This window comes from Hyla sarda, chromosome 2, assembly GCF_029499605.1.
Source record: "Hyla sarda isolate aHylSar1 chromosome 2, aHylSar1.hap1, whole genome shotgun sequence".
Taxonomy (NCBI): domain Eukaryota; kingdom Metazoa; phylum Chordata; class Amphibia; order Anura; family Hylidae; genus Hyla; species Hyla sarda.
Window position 1 is genome coordinate 49,729,809 of NC_079190.1, and position 15,937 is coordinate 49,745,745.

Genomic DNA, 15,937 nt, shown 5'->3' on the forward strand with positions numbered 1-15,937 from the left:
GCAGTGTTCTCCTCTTCTGGGAATAGTGAATCAGTGCGGACTATTAAACTCCTTGTTTTTATCACCATGATGTACCGAAATACATACAGGGTAACAAGCATCATTTACAAAAAAAAAAAAAAAACAACAATATACCTGATGCTTTATATTTGAGGTCTTTTCCCCTGTCAGACCTACTGCTACATCTGTATTAGTAAATACAGTACAGCCATTCTAGAGAATCTTTTCATAGATCTCTGCATTGTGCTTTTTCTTCAACTCGAATTATAGCACTAAATTAAAGTGGGTTTACTATTTTATCAATTAAGGGAAGGGGGTCCCTACACACTTGCACTGTCCAATAAGTGCAGACAATGCAAAACTGAATAGTAACACCCAATGGTCAATTTATTTATACAATTCTAACAAAGGAATTGCATGATGCATGATTTCAAGCATCGATTCTCTAGAATTCTTATTTTATGGGCTATGCAAGAATAAACTAAAACAAGAACATTGAGAGAGTTATCCGCTCCTCTTTAAAAGTTTTGCAAAGAGAATCTGCAAATATAAATAACATATCTGTGAGATCTATTCTGACTGCCATATTTGGAGTAGGGAAGAAATTTTTACCTCGAGTATGAGGGTTTTTTGCCTTCCTCTGGATCAACTCAGTAGGGACTCATTAGGGTTATAGGTGGAACTTGATGGACTCTGGTCTTTTTTCAACCTTATGAACTATGTTACTATGTGAAGGATATTTAACATTTTAGTTTTCTATCCTTCATTGTAAATTTCCTCTATTTGAGCACCAAGAATGTGTTCATTTTTAGGCCCGCCCCTGAGGAGCCCATTCTCTATATCATGCTTTGTTTGGCCTGTCAAGTCATCGCTTAAAGAGGTACTCTGCCCCCAGACATTGAAATAAGATGGATAGGGGGTAAGATGTCAAAGGCAGAGTATTCCTAATATAGCTGTTACAGGGTTTTATAGGTTTATACCCATGTCTCTGGGGTCCCTTACCCTTGTTACTTCTCTGCGCTCAGCAGGCAGATCCTGAGCCTCCACTTCTTGGGAGCTGAGGCACATATCTGTGGTAGTTCCTCCCCCCCAGTGGAGTATCCGAGGTAGGGATGTGGGATGCTGCTGGGAACATCTTAGACATAATGAAACTGACACAACTATATAATGGTATAACACAAGTCAGACAAAGCATTGTGGATATAGGTTTCCCCTTACCCACCCAGACGCACACCTGTGGCCCACCCTGATCTTTGCCCTAACAGCTGTTGGTGCACATGGAAGAGACGGGACCCTGACAAAGTCCTGCTCCAAAGCATCACTTGGATTAAGTTGATCACTATAAATGTCCGCCACCGGACCTCAAGGCCTTTAATCTGTGTATGAAGACAGGATGCCCAGTTGTGGAACAGGGAAGAGGGCTTCAGGCTTAACCTCACAATGGCCATTACCAGGTCAGTCCAGCTGCAGTTTCTCTTACTTATAGAGTACCGTATATAGAATTTAACTTCTGTAACACTCTCAATTCATTATTTAAAGTGACACTCCAGTTAGGAAAGAAAAAAAAAGCTCCCTGTACATGTAGAATGAGTAGTTAACATACACTGTGCCCTCCTTTTCAATCTTGCTGATGCAGTTCATTTCATTTATAGTCCCCTATACATGTATGTACAATAGCTCCCAGATTTTCAGACTATCCTATGTACAGTGAGATACTGCCCCCTGTTCTCGGATGGAAAGAAATGTGAAAATTGAGCAGAGAGCACCTGGCATGGTAACTATTTATTCTGCACGTGAAGTGAATTTTTTACTGTGAACCAGAGGGCCACTTTAAATTTTACAGCTAAGTACCATGCTTTAGTGGAATTTACTTTAATTACAAAAGTTTGTGGTGCTCTGCGGCTACTGTTCTGCAACCTACTTTCCAAAAGCAGTAATAGCTGCTGCTCATAAAAAGTATTTCCAGCTGCCAGGGCAATGGTGCCAAAGATTTGTATGCTTAACTATAGCACAGACTCGCCCCATGCAGCAGCACAGACAAGTCACCAGGAGCTCTTCATGAGGATTCCAGGCAATATCAGGCTCATAAAAGATGGTGGGCAGACATAAAAACAAGAACCATATGTCCATGCAGATAACAAAAACAGGATATATATACCAAAGCACTCACCCTTTGGATATATTAATGCTGCTTTATGATGTGTGCATCCTTCAGAAAAGTGATGTGGAGCAAAGGTTTTGCAACCTTTCTAGTGGTTTGGCTGCAAAGAAGAAAACAACCATTGTTGATAATCACAGATTGTATAAGGCAATATATATACAACCAAGGTACCTAACCCAAGAAAGATCATACATTTAGAGAATACAAGGTTGTTACTCCATAGTACCAGGTGCCCATAGTATCATGTGTCCACATGTGTTTTTTTTTTTTTTTAAATAAACTTTGCAGAAATCAGTAGTAAAAAATAAGAAAAGAAACTTGTAATATACCTTATTAGAGAAAAATGCCTCTTGCACCTTTCATCTGACTCATCATCCAACCCTCCCTAACCTCATCATTCACTCTAAAAAAAAACTGTTCAAATCAGCCCAAAGAGGCAAGACTAACTAGCATCTCACTAAGGGACCAGGTTACATGATGCCCATACACGTTTATGGAGAGAGGAGGGGGAAAGAGGGAGTGAAGAGGAAGTAGCTGGAGAGAGAATCAAACACGTAGACTAGACACCTGCTTACTAACGTGTAATTTTGATTATTGCTATTGCAACAGGGTCTTATATCTATGTTCCGAGTTGTGCTACCTTTTTGCCCCTTGTTGCAATGTATTGCTGGTTACCAGCATAAACAGATGCTGATCGTGGTTCTCAAACCATTCTGCATTACGCGTATTAGGTTCATATATACATGGTGTGTGTATATATATATATATATATATATATATATATATATATATATATATATATTGTAGGGGATGTGTTGTTATTGTGAAGTGTTTTGCTATTTTGCTCACTCTTTAAAATCATATGTACCAGTTCTAATTGTCACAAGCTAAAGAACTTGAGCAGGAACTTAAATGCAATGACACTGCACTGTTTGGGATGGACATTTTATGCCTCTGTGAGATTTCCCTTAGACATTTTTTTACATGCCATACTGCTTCCATAACAGAGCCATCCTGTGCTTGGCTGCTACAGCACTCAGTAAGGAAAGCAGCCAGCAGCAGAGCCCTCACTACATATCTGGCCTACAACAGGGCTTCCATAAAGGCCAGGAGGCACTATAGGTATAGGTCCTAGATCTGTAGCACATACGGTTAGGGTTAAGCATGGACGTTTTAAGTGCAATATATGTTCGTGAAACTGTTACATGACAAGTGTCAAGGAATTCCACGGGTGTTACGTAAAGGGGTATTCCGGGATTTTTTTTTTTACTTGACTATGCTACAGGGGCTCTAAAGTTAGTGTAGTTCATAAAACAATGTCTGTACCTGTGTTTTATAGCTGGTCGCACAATTCTAATGTGATTTTTGCCCCAACGTTTATTTTTAGCAGCATAAAAAATAAGCATCGATTCATGTTTTCCCAGGTTGCAGTGTGGCCTGAGACATTACGTCACTAGTCAGGTGTTTAGAGGGAGCCTGTCTTTGCTTCAATGGGTGGAGCGACCGCTGGGTGGGAGATCATTCTGCAAGAATTTGGTCAAAAAACACTGGTCTATTGCATTGAAGGGAGCACGGGTGTGTTTCAGTGGGTGGGTGATGTGTGGGAAGAAGAAAATTACCTCACCCTTAGAAACAAGGAACTATTGGATTTGTAGTTTGAGAGAACTAACTCCAACAGGAAATAGCCAGTTCACAAAAGGATAACCACAGTTTTATGGTAATCTCACAACATATCCGTTTAACCCCAAGACAAGTGCAGATCCTTCCTAAGCATGTCCATTACTGTCAGGCAGGTACATACTAAAATCACCTTATGGTGGATAACCCCTTTAAAAAAGTTGTCCTTGAACAGAAGAACAGAGAGAGTTTCTTCCAATACCAGCACAGTCCCTGTCCTTAGGTTATGTGTGGTATCACAGCTAGATTCCATTCACTTCAATGGAAACCCTATAGAATTAAAGGGTTTGCCTACACTTGCCTACACCATGTACCATTGATATTACTAGTGTCTTTTTATGAGGTTGAAACATATTTTTTGTAACCCGAGTGAATTTAGTACATACATGTTTTGGGTTCTTGACCCATCTACTCATGTACCAGTTATTTTTTTATCTTGTAATTCGAAATAGGTTTCAGACAGTTTATCACATTCAGATCATTGAAGCCAATGATAGCAGAATATTCTCTGAGCACCATGAAACCTCATACTCATACTGCACTGTTGACAGCACTGATAGTGTAACATCTGTATATATATAGTACGTGTTCTATTCCTTTATAATAAATATATTTTCCTTTCCTTTTAGTCTGGAATGGGACACTTACGTGTTACAAGTGAGGGTCTACGTCTTGAGGGGGAATCGGAGTTCCTTTATCCATTGTATGCCAAAGAAATTCGGTCAAGGCTGGTAAGCACTCCATGAAGATTTTATGGAAATATATCACAAGAAATGTAAATAATGTTTTCTAGATGAAGGATTTAATCTTAAAGGAGTACTCCGGTGCAAAACATTTTATCCCCTATCAAAAGGATAGGGGATAAGATGTTAGATCGCAGGGATCCCGCCGCTGGGGACCCCCGTGATCGCCGGCACAGCACCCCGGTCATCCGTGCACGGAGTGAACTCCGCTCTGTTTTGGATGACTGGCGTCTACAACTGCTGTGCCCCCTCCATTCAGGTCTATGTGAGGAGGCTGCATGCTAGCCGTCAAGCCCCCTCCAATAGACATGAATAGAGGGTGCGTGGCGTGACATCACAAACACGGGAGCTCCACGCAGCCGTGTTCCGGACACCGCTGCTGCCGGCCCAGAGATCGCGGGGGTCCCCAGTGCTGGGACTCTTTGATAGGGGATAAGATGTTTTGCACCGGAGTACCCCTTTAAAGTAAGTGTCCAACTTTTTAAGTGTCACTGTCATTTGAAGAAACTTTTGACATGTTGTCCAGACCTGACATGTCAAAAGTTTAGATTGCAGCAGGGGTTACTCTTGAGACTCGCTGTGATTGTGAGGTATTAGCCGAGAAAGTGAGCGGCAGCGCTCCACTCCCCAGCCGACTGCTCCATCCAACCTTTCACTTCACCTGGCTATAACTCGCAACGGCAGCGGGTCTCAGGAGAGAGACGCGCTGCCGTGTAAGTTTCTGACATGTATGGAGAACATGTCAAAAGTTTATTCAAATGACAGTGAGGCTTTTAAGGAGAATTTCGGTACTTTTATTCTTATCACTTATCCACAGGCGCTGACAGGAGATCGCAGGGAGTCCCAGCTGTGAATAGGGGATAAGATTCAGATTCAAATTCAGAGTTTCCCTTTCACACCATACCATGTGCTGACTTATATTATAATATATCTTTATAGGGATTGGATTTCTGACTTTGTGACATATAGCTCCTAATTCCCTGCTTCCCCTAATGTTAATGGGATTATCCATGGATAGAAAAACAGAGCTAATTTCTTACAAAAATAGCAACACACCTATCTTCTGGTTATGCGTGGTATTACACCTTGGCTCAATTCTCTTCAATGGAACTGAGCTGCAACCTTATGGCACTGTTTTTGGAAGAAATCAGCTATGTATTTCTATTTCTGGATAACTCCCTTTAAAGAGGAACTCCAGTGGAAACAAGTGGAAAACAAATGTTTTCAAATCAACTGGTGCCAGAAAGTTAAAGGGGTACTCCGGTGAAAACCTTTTTTTTTTTTTAAATCAACAGGTGCCAGAAAGTTAAACATATTTATAAATTACTTCTATTAAAAAATCTTAATCGTTCCTGTACTTATTAGCTGTTGAATACTACAGCGGAAATTATTTTCTTTTTGAAACACAGAGCTCTCTGCTGACATCATGAGCACAGTGCTCTCAGCTGACATCTCTGTCCATTTTAGAAACTGTACAAAGCAGCATATGTTTGCTATGGGGATTTCATTTTACCCTGGACAATTCCTAAAATGGACAGAGATGTCAGTAGAGAGCACTGTGCTCGTGATGTCAGCAGACAGCTCTGTGTTTCAAACGGAAAAGAATTTCCACTGTAGTATTCAGCAGCTAATAAGAACAGGAAGGATTAAGATATTTTAATAGAAGTAATTTACAAATCTAAAACCACTGGAGGGGGAGAGAGCACACCGTGCAGCTGAACATGCAGATATACGATACCGCTGGTATACACTGGCAGCCTCCGGACCCGATAAGTTACAAAGCAGCACCTGCGGGGTGCACACACTAGATGAAGTATCAAATAATACAGTGGAAAAGAGGTAGCGTGCACTCACCGCGGGTAAACAGCTGCAGGCCCAAGGTCCGGGATCACCACGGCATAGACGGAGACGGTAAGGGGCGCTCAGAGGCTACGCCGGCTGTTTCGGACGTAGGAACGTCCTTCTTCCGGCCTTACCGTCTCCGTCTATGCCATGGTGATCCCGGACCTTGGGCCTGCAGCTGTTTACCCGCGGTGAGTGCACGCTACCTCTTTTCCACTGTATAATTTACAAATCTGTTTAACTTATGGCACCAGTTTATTTAAAAAAAAAAAGTTTTACCCCTTTAAACAGATCTTTACATTACTTCTATTTCAAAAGCTGAAGCCTTCCAGTACTTATCAGCTGCTGTATACTAAAGAGAAAATTGTAACGTTCTTTCCAGTCTGACCACAGTGCTCTCTGCTGACACCTCCGTCTGTCAGGAACTGTCCAGATTAGAAGCAAATCCCCATAGCAAACCTTTCCTGCTCTGCACAGTTCCTGACACGGTTGTCAGCAGAGAGAACTAGAGATGAGCGAGGTTTTGGAAAATTAGATTCGGCCGATAAAAACAGCTATTTCCAGGCTTCAGAGAGCAGAAGTGCAGAACACTTTGCCTTGTCGTAACACGCATAGGGAGTATGCTGTGTTAGTGAAATAATACTGTTATTCAGTATGACATGCAGATTAGAGGTGTTGCTATTAGAATCACTGCCGCACAGCAGCACAATGACAGAGCCTGGTAATTGGAATGAGCAAACTTTAAATCCTTTTTTGAGAACCCATTGGAAGGCAAGTCTGGTGCCAGCAGCTGCGGTATTTCCAGCTCCAATAGTGTATAACTGCTGCAGTGTAAACCATGGAAAAGCTCCTAGTTGTATCTTAAAATTGAGCTGGGGGTCCGCCGCGTAGCCAGCTAACGACTGTCCAAGCCCCTGCCTATCAGTGCACCCCCATGCTCATGTGTCCACTTGAAAAGGGAGGGACTGCAGCACCAGCAACTTTGACAGGAGCACAATCAGCTTCTGCACCATTGGATGAGTGGGTACATACTGCTGTCTCTTGGACATGACTTCGCTGATGGATTGCTGGTGGAATGACTGACTCGAAGTAGGAGGAGTAGGAGCATCTGGACCGACAGAAGATGGGTATGACAGCTCCCTTTGGCTGAGCTGGTGGAGCCTTGGCTGGCTGAAACAGGGAGAGGCGTGCCACTGGGTGATGCAGCAGGCTGGACCACCGCATCAGAGACACGGTTCTTCCAGGCCGCTTTATGGTGACCCTGCATATGTTGATGCATGGCCGTGCGGGCAGGTTTGGCTCCAGACTTCCCACTTCTGCCACCATACTGACTCCCAACCATGCTACCACCTTGCTGGTTCAGCTGCTACCTCATCTGCAACCCTCTTCTCCTGAGGATGATGAAGCCCCTTCTGCACCCAGTTCCCAAGTGTGATCGGCTTCATCATCATTGTGTTCTGTCTGCACGTCACTGATGTCCTCCTCAGGTTCCTCAACAGTGTCATCTGCAAGAGCCTGAACACTCGCAACACCACGTCCCACGTCACTCTCCTCATCACTACTGGCCCATCTAGCGGATAAAGCGGCGGATGTCCCCTTCAATTCTTGGCTGGGCAGTAGCTGCTGACTGTCCTCTAGTGGTTCGTCCTCACTAAATAGTAGAGCTGAAGCCACAGCATATGATACTTCTGTGGGGGAGGGAAAAGCATAGGACAGAGGCAATTGGAGCACAGGGACTGCTCCCGGGCCATGCCAACTGAGGGTTGTGTCTGAGGAACCCACCGACTGTTGACTGGGGTGTCAGATGTTACTTGTGATAAAGTGGATGACCGAGTTAACCATTCAATGAAGGCAGATGAGTTGCTGGTCAAGATACGACCGCTAGCTGATACCAGGAGCTAAGGCCTCTCGCTGCAACTCCTGCTGCCACTCGCACCTAATCTTCTGCGACCTCTGCCTGTGCCTGATGAATTTAGGCCTCTGCCACTCCTCGGTGCATGTCCCGGCACTTCTCTGCCTGACATACTGACTTATACACCAGCTGAGAGTGTATATGTTACACTTATGAGAGGAGAACAATACCCTCCACTACGTTTAAAACTGTATACAATACACTTAAAACTGTATACGCTCCACTATGCTTAAAACTGTAGGTGTGTTGTTTTGGCTGGACTTTCGGAGTAACTAGATTAGGGATCGACCGATATAGATTTTTTAGGGCCGATACCGATAATCTGTGGACTTTCAGGCCGATAGCCGATAACTTATACCGGCAGGGCATTGTCGGCATTATCGGCAAGGTAATTGCCGTTACCGATAATGCCCAAAATCGTGATTATCGACCGATAATATCGGCCAAACCGATAATCGGTCGATCCCTAAACTAGATCCTTATGACTTTAACAGGAACAAAATCGTACACCACGTAGGTGTATGTACAATTTACACTTATGAGAGAAGGACAATACGCTCCACTTAAAGCTGTATTAGGCTACAAAAACAAGTGTATAGCTTTGGCTGGCCTTTCACAGTAGCTAGGCAAAAATTAATTTGAAAGAAAAAAAAATTGCACACACAAGTTACACATATCAGAGGACAATACGCTCCGCTACGCAACCTGTATTAGGCACTAAAAGCAGGTGACCATGGCTTTCAGAGCACCTCTCACCCTAACTGGCCCCTATTAGCTTTATAGTTGTTGTACACCCCAGTGCAGCAGTACAGAGTCGCTGTGTAGTACACCCAAAAGTGTTCTCTCTCTCTATTTCTCTTCCTGTCTCTCTCTCTCTCTCTCTCTCTCTCTCTCTCTCTCTCTCTCTCTCTCTCTCTCTCTCCCTCTTTCTCTCCTTTTCTGCAGTGATTTGGGCTTGTGGTGAATCGCTGCTGTAAAGCTGTTTTTCTGTGCAACACAACACATTTTTCTGTGCAACGATTATATAGGGCTGTGACAGGGCTGGCTGGCTGCTGATAGGCTGCATGCTGCATGTGATTCAAGGTGATCCCGCCTATCCAGAGTTCCTTGCCCTGGAGCCTGGACCGCACTAAATGGAGTTTATGAAGCGATTTGTTTTATCGAATTGTTGTGATAATGGGATTTGTTACGAATCAAATTTTTCATGAAATTCTTAACAAATTCGTCAGTTTCGATTCGCTCATCCCTAGAGAGCACTGTTGATAGACTGGAAATAAATTCACAAATTTCTCTGTAGTATATCTGTAGTATACAACAGCTTATAAGTACTGTCAGGGTTAAGATTTTTGAATTAAAAGTAATTTACAAATCTGTTTAACTTTCTGCCACCAGTTGTTTAGAAAAAACATTTTTTTCCACCAGAGTAACCCTAAAAGGGAATATCTTGCTTTCAAACTTAATAGCCTAAAGTCAATATGGACCCTCATTGATTAAACTGGTGGGGGTTGGACTTTCGATCCTTGCCGATCAGCTGTTCGAAGGGTTTCTGTAATGTTTCTAAGTGCTCATTGTCACGATGCCGGCTGGCAGGTAGTGGATCCTCTGTGTCAGAGAGGGATTGGCGAGGACCGCGCTAGTGGACCGGTTCTAAGTCACTACTGGTTTTCACCAGAGCCCGCCGCAAAGCGGGATGGTCTTGCTGCGGCGGTAGTGACCAGGTCGTATCCACTAGCAACGGCTCACCTCTCTGACTGCTGATGACAGGCGCGGTACAAGGGAGTAGGCAGAAGCAAGGTCGGACGTAGCAGAAGGTCGGGGGCAGGCGGCAAGGATCGTAGTCAGGGGCAACGGCAGGAGGTCAGGAACACGGACTAGGAACAGACAAGGGAACGCTTTCACTAGGCACAAGTGCAACAAGATCCGGCAAGGGAGTGCAGGGGAAGTGAGGTGATATAGGGAAGTGCACAGGTGGGAGCCAATTAAGCTAATTGGGAAGATTGGGCCAGGCACCATCATTGGTGCACTGGCCCTTTAAATCGCAGAGACCCGGCGCGCGCGCCCTAGGGAGCGGGGCCGCGCGCGCCGGGACAGGACCGAGGGAGAGCGAGTCAGGTACGGGGGCCGGGGTGCGCATCGCGAGCGGGCGCTATCCGCATCGCGAATCGCACCCCGGCTGAAGGCGGGACCGCAGCGCACCCGGTCAGTGGATCTGACCGGGGCGCTGCAACAACGAAGATGAGGCGAGCGCTCCGGGGAGGAACGGGGACCCGGAGCGCTCGGCGTAACAGTACCCCCCCCCTTGGGTCTCCCCCTCTTCTTGGGGCCAAAGAACCTGAGGAAAAAAAACTCAATTTTTCCGTGATGAGGTCCGATGCAAATTAGGAGGGGTTCTGTGTGGAAACGTACGAGACAGTCCAATCTTTTATTGTAAAAACAATAGATGTAGAGGGGTCTGGCGAGACTGGTCACAGGAACGTAGAACCTGTTGATGAGAGAGGCCAAAAAAATTTTTCCTGCAGATCCGGAATCCAAGAAGAGCATAGTAGAGAAGGAGAAGGTAGAGGCAGATATCCGCACAGGCACAGTAAGGCGTGGAGAAGCAGAGTTGACATCAAGAACTGTGTCACCTTTGTGCGGAGTCAGCGTACGTCTTTCCAGGCGGGGAGGACGGATAGGACAATCCTTCAGGAAGTGTTCGGTACCGGCATAGTACAGGCAAAGATTCTCCATGCGGCGTCGTGTCCTCTCTTGAGGTGTCAAGCAAGACCGGTCAACTTGCATAGCCTCCGCGGCGGGAAGCACAGGAACAGATTGCAGAGGACCAGAGAAGAGAGGAGCCGGAGAGAAAAAACGCTTCGTGCGAACAAAGTCCATATCCAGGCGGAGCTCCAGACGCCATCCGGAAGAACGCATGTCAATGCGAGTGGCTAGATGAATGAGTTCATGTAGGTCAGCAGGAGTCTCTCGTGCGGCCAGAACATCTTTAATGTTGCTGGATAGGCCTTTTTTAAAGGTCGCGCAGAGAACCTCACTATTCCAGGACAACTCGTAAGCAAGAGCACGGAACTGAATGGCGTACTCGCCAACGGAAGAAACACCCTGGGCCAGGTTCAGCAGGGCAATCTCGGCTGAAGAAGCTCGGGCAGGTTCCTCAAAGACACTTCGAATTTCCGAGAAGAAGGAGTGTACAGAGGCAGTGACGGGGTCATTGCGGTCCCAGAGCGGTGCGGCCCATGACAGGGCTTTTCCAGACAGAAGGCAGAACACGAAAGCCACCTTAGACCTTTCAGTAGGAAACTGGTCCGACATCATCTCCAAGTGCTGGGAACATTGCGAAAGAAAGCCACGGCAATACTTAGAGTCCCCATTAAATTTGTCCGGCAAGGACAGGCGGAGGCTAGGAGTGGCCACTCGCTGCGGAGGAGGTGCAGGAGCTGGCGGAGGAGAAGATTGCTGGAGAAGTTGCGACTGAAGTTGGTGCGAAATGGTGGACATTTCCGACAGCTGACGGGTTAGAAGGGCGATCTGTCGGGCTTGCTGGGCGGCCACCGTGGTGAGGTCAGCGACAACTGGCAGAGGAACTTCAGCGGGATCCATGGCCGGATCTACTGTCACGATGCCGGCTGGCAGGTAGTGGATCCTCTGTGTCAGAGAGGGATTGGCGAGGACCGCGCTAGTGGACCGGTTCTAAGTCACTACTGGTTTTCACCAGAGCCCGCCGCAAAGCGGGATGGTCTTGCTGCGGCGGTAGTGACCAGGTCGTATCCACTAGCAACGGCTCACCTCTCTGACTGCTGATGACAGGCGCGGTACAAGGGAGTAGGCAGAAGCAAGGTCGGACGTAGCAGAAGGTCGGGGGCAGGCGGCAAGGATCGTAGTCAGGGGCAACGGCAGGAGGTCAGGAACACGGACTAGGAACAGACAAGGGAACGCTTTCACTAGGCACAAGTGCAACAAGATCCGGCAAGGGAGTGCAGGGGAAGTGAGGTGATATAGGGAAGTGCACAGGTGGGAGCCAATTAAGCTAATTGGGAAGATTGGGCCAGGCACCATCATTGGTGCACTGGCCCTTTAAATCGCAGAGACCCGGCGCGCGCGCGCCCTAGGGAGCGGGGCCGCGCGCGCCGGGACAGGACCGAGGGAGAGCGAGTCAGGTACGGGGGCCGGGGTGCGCATCGCGAGCGGGCGCTATCCGCATCGCGAATCGCACCCCGGCTGAAGGCGGGACCGCAGCGCACCCGGTCAGTGGATCTGACCGGGGCGCTGCAACAACGAAGATGAGGCGAGCGCTCCGGGGAGGAACGGGGACCCGGAGCGCTCGGCGTAACACTCATACTTGCAATTATCATACTATTGGTAGAAGCAGTGCGGGGTCCAGCTGCATTGTCCCAAGTGAACAGAGTATTGTGGCAGTACATTTTACCAGCTATACAAATAGTATGGCAATTCCAAATATAAGCACTGTTAAACACTGAAGAGGCTGCAGCGCTTCCCCAAGCACCACAACTCCTTCAAAAAGAAATAAATTAGACCCCCACAATTTAATATTTTTAGTCTATCCTCAGGAGAAGCCATCCATCTTTAAATGGGCACTGTCAAATTGTAAAAAAAAAAAATGATGTTGCACATCTTGGCAAAATATTTACCTTGGTAACACACTTCATATTGAAATGTTATCGCCTTTTTTTATAAAAATAATCATGGCTTATAAAAATTAAAAAAAAAGACCACTAGGGGTCCCCATAGCATCCAAAACATAATTCTGTCCGGTTGCAGCATCATCTTTGTCCCAGCTGAAGCACAGGCTGGGACAAAGTCTAGTAAGAGTAAGTGAGGGCGGGACTAGTGCTCCCCTGTACTCACTCCTGCCCTGTCTATCAGACTCCTGTCTAAAAACAGAGAGGAAGGGGTTACAGAGCAGCCTGCACTGTGTAGATCAGAAGAACCAGCACAGTACAGCAGATTCAGGGAGGAAGTGAATGCATGGTGAGCGTGGGTGGGCTCGGTGCTTGCCTCAGACACGCCCCTTCCTGAGCAGTGGATGTCAGAATGAGTGAGAAGCAGAACGGAGGGATTTCTGAGCCAAATACAGGTGCTAGACACATATAAAGACATGTAAAGCATCGGCATGACTTAGTGAGTAACCTATATAAGCATTATTTTTTTTTTGTGATATGAAAGGTACGCTTCTAAATTTCTAGATGTCTTCCGTTTAGGAGATTGCTGCAGTATGTTCCTTTATCGATTTTAGTGAATAAACAAGTGTTTCCCAACCAGGATGCCTGCAGGTGTTGCAGAACTACAACTCCCAGCATGCCTGGACAGCCAACGGCTGTCCAGGCATGCTGGGAGTTGTAGTTCTGCAACAGCTGGGGGCACCCTGGTTGGGAAACACTGGTATAAGCAGTAAACCAAACTCTTCTATGCTCCTTCTAGTGGTGGTACTGGAAATGATTCCCTTCTCTGTATTTTGCATATCCTGCACCAATTACAGAAGCGTTTAATCTTTCCCTAATTGGGGACTAACAGATCATTTCTAGCAATGCATTAGATGTCACTGCTAAAGACGCATAGTGTTAATAGACTTCTACTTTTTAACAAAATTTTGAATTGATTTATTTTCTGTATAATCTATTGTAATAAATGTCTTGTTGACAACGTTCTCTTTTATTTAGCTCTCATTCACCGCGGTGCCCTCAATTATGTTCACAATTTCTCCGAAATAACTATGGCCATGAAATATGACAATAAAGGGGTATTTTTAATTTTTTTTAATTAACTGGCTCCAGAAAATTAAAGGGGTCCCGTGGAAAACTTTTTTTTTTTTAAATCAACTGGTGCCAGAAAGTTAAACAGATTTGTAAATCACTTATATTAAAAAATCTTAAAGGGGTACTCTGGTGAAAACCTTTTTCTTTTAAATCAACTGGTGGCAGAAAGTTAAACGTATTTGTAAATTACTTCTATTAAAAAATCTTAATCCTTCCTGTATTTATTAGCTGCTGAATACTACAGAGGAAATTATTTTCTTTTTGGAATGCTCTCTGATGAAATCACGACCACAGTTCTCTCTGCTGATGTTATTAATATAATAATAACGCTTTATTTATTGTTGTCCTTAGTGGGATTTGAACCCAAGTCCACAGCACTGCAAGGCAGCAGTGCTAACCACTGAGCCACCATGCTGCCCTTAGCATATGTCTGCTATGCATGGTTGCTAAAATGGACAGAGATGTCAGCAGAGAGCACTGTGCTCGTGATGTCATCAGTGTTCCAAAAAGAAAGGAATTTCCTCTGTAGCATTCAGCAGCTAATAAGTACTGGAAGGATTAAGATTTTTTAATAGAAGTAATTTACAAATATGTTTAACTTTCTGCCACCGGTTGATTTAAAAGAAAAAAGGTTTACACCGGAGTATCCCTTTAATCCTTCCAGTACTTTTTAGGGGCGGTATACTAAAGAGAAATCCATAAAAGACCACAGTACTCTCTGCTGACATCTCTGTCCCTTTTAGGAACTGTCCAGAGTAGGAGAAAATCCCCATAGCAAACATATGCTGCTCTGGACAGTTCCTAAAATGGACAGCAGAGAGCACTGTGGTCATGATTTTGGATTTCTCTTTAGTATACAGCCCCTAAAAAGTAATGGAAAGATTAAGATTTTTTAATAGAAGTGATTTACAAATCTGTTTAACTTTCTGGCACCAGTTGATTTAAAAAAAAAAAAGTTTTCCACGGGAGTACCCCTTTAAACAGATTTGTAAATTACTTTTATTAAAAAAATCTTAATCCTTCCAATAGCTTTCAGCTGCTGAATAGTGTTGAGCGGCATAGGCCATATTCGAATTCGCGATATTTTGCAAATATATGGACTAATATTCGTCATATATTCGCTAAATTCGCATATTCATAATATTTGCATTTTTTTCGCATATGCGGAAATTCGCACATGCGAAAATTTGCATTTGTGTAAATATATGAACTTTATAGCAAGTATACCAGTGTAACTTGATAGAAGCAGCAGAAGGAAGGGATCAATGTTCGCGAATATTCGCCCGGCGGTCTCACACAGTAGTATTAGAGCCTTCTTTAGACCACACAAGCTGGAAGCAGAGAGAGATGATCACTGTGATGTGTACTGTGAAAAAAAAGCGAATATTTGTAATTTCGAATATATAGTGCTATATTTGCGAATATTCGCGAATATGCGATATTCGCGAATAAAATTCGAATTGCGAATATTCGCAAGCAACACTACTGCTGAAATTGAGTTGTTCTTTTCTGTCTGACCACAGTGCTCTCTGCTTACACCTCTGTCTGTCTCAGGAACTGTCCGGAGCATAAGAGGTTTGCTATGGGGATTCGCTCCTACTCTGGACAGCTCCTGAGACAGAAAAGAACAACTCAACTTCAATAGCTGATAAGTACTGGAAGGATTAAGATGTTTTAATAGAAGTAATCTACAAATCTGTTTAACTTTCTGGAGCCAGTTCATATATTAAAAAACAAAAAACAAAAAAATTCTGCAATACCCCTTTAACATTGGGGTCTACCTACGGGATGGATAATGTATTTTATGTTTCCATCTGAGACAGAAAAAGTA

At 44.8% G+C, this 15,937-nt stretch overlaps 1 protein-coding gene across 6 annotated transcripts in view; it reads left to right on the forward strand.

Annotated features, from left to right (window-relative positions):
• Positions 1-15,937, forward strand: part of SGCG (sarcoglycan gamma) — a 321,504-nt gene that overhangs the window by 219,039 nt on the left and 86,528 nt on the right. For all 6 annotated transcript variants that reach the window (XM_056561751.1, XM_056561752.1, XM_056561755.1 and 3 more), the window contains exon 3: positions 4,468-4,569. In XM_056561751.1, the coding sequence (XP_056417726.1) occupies positions 4,468-4,569 (102 nt within the window). The remainder of the gene's footprint in view (positions 1-4,467; positions 4,570-15,937) is intronic.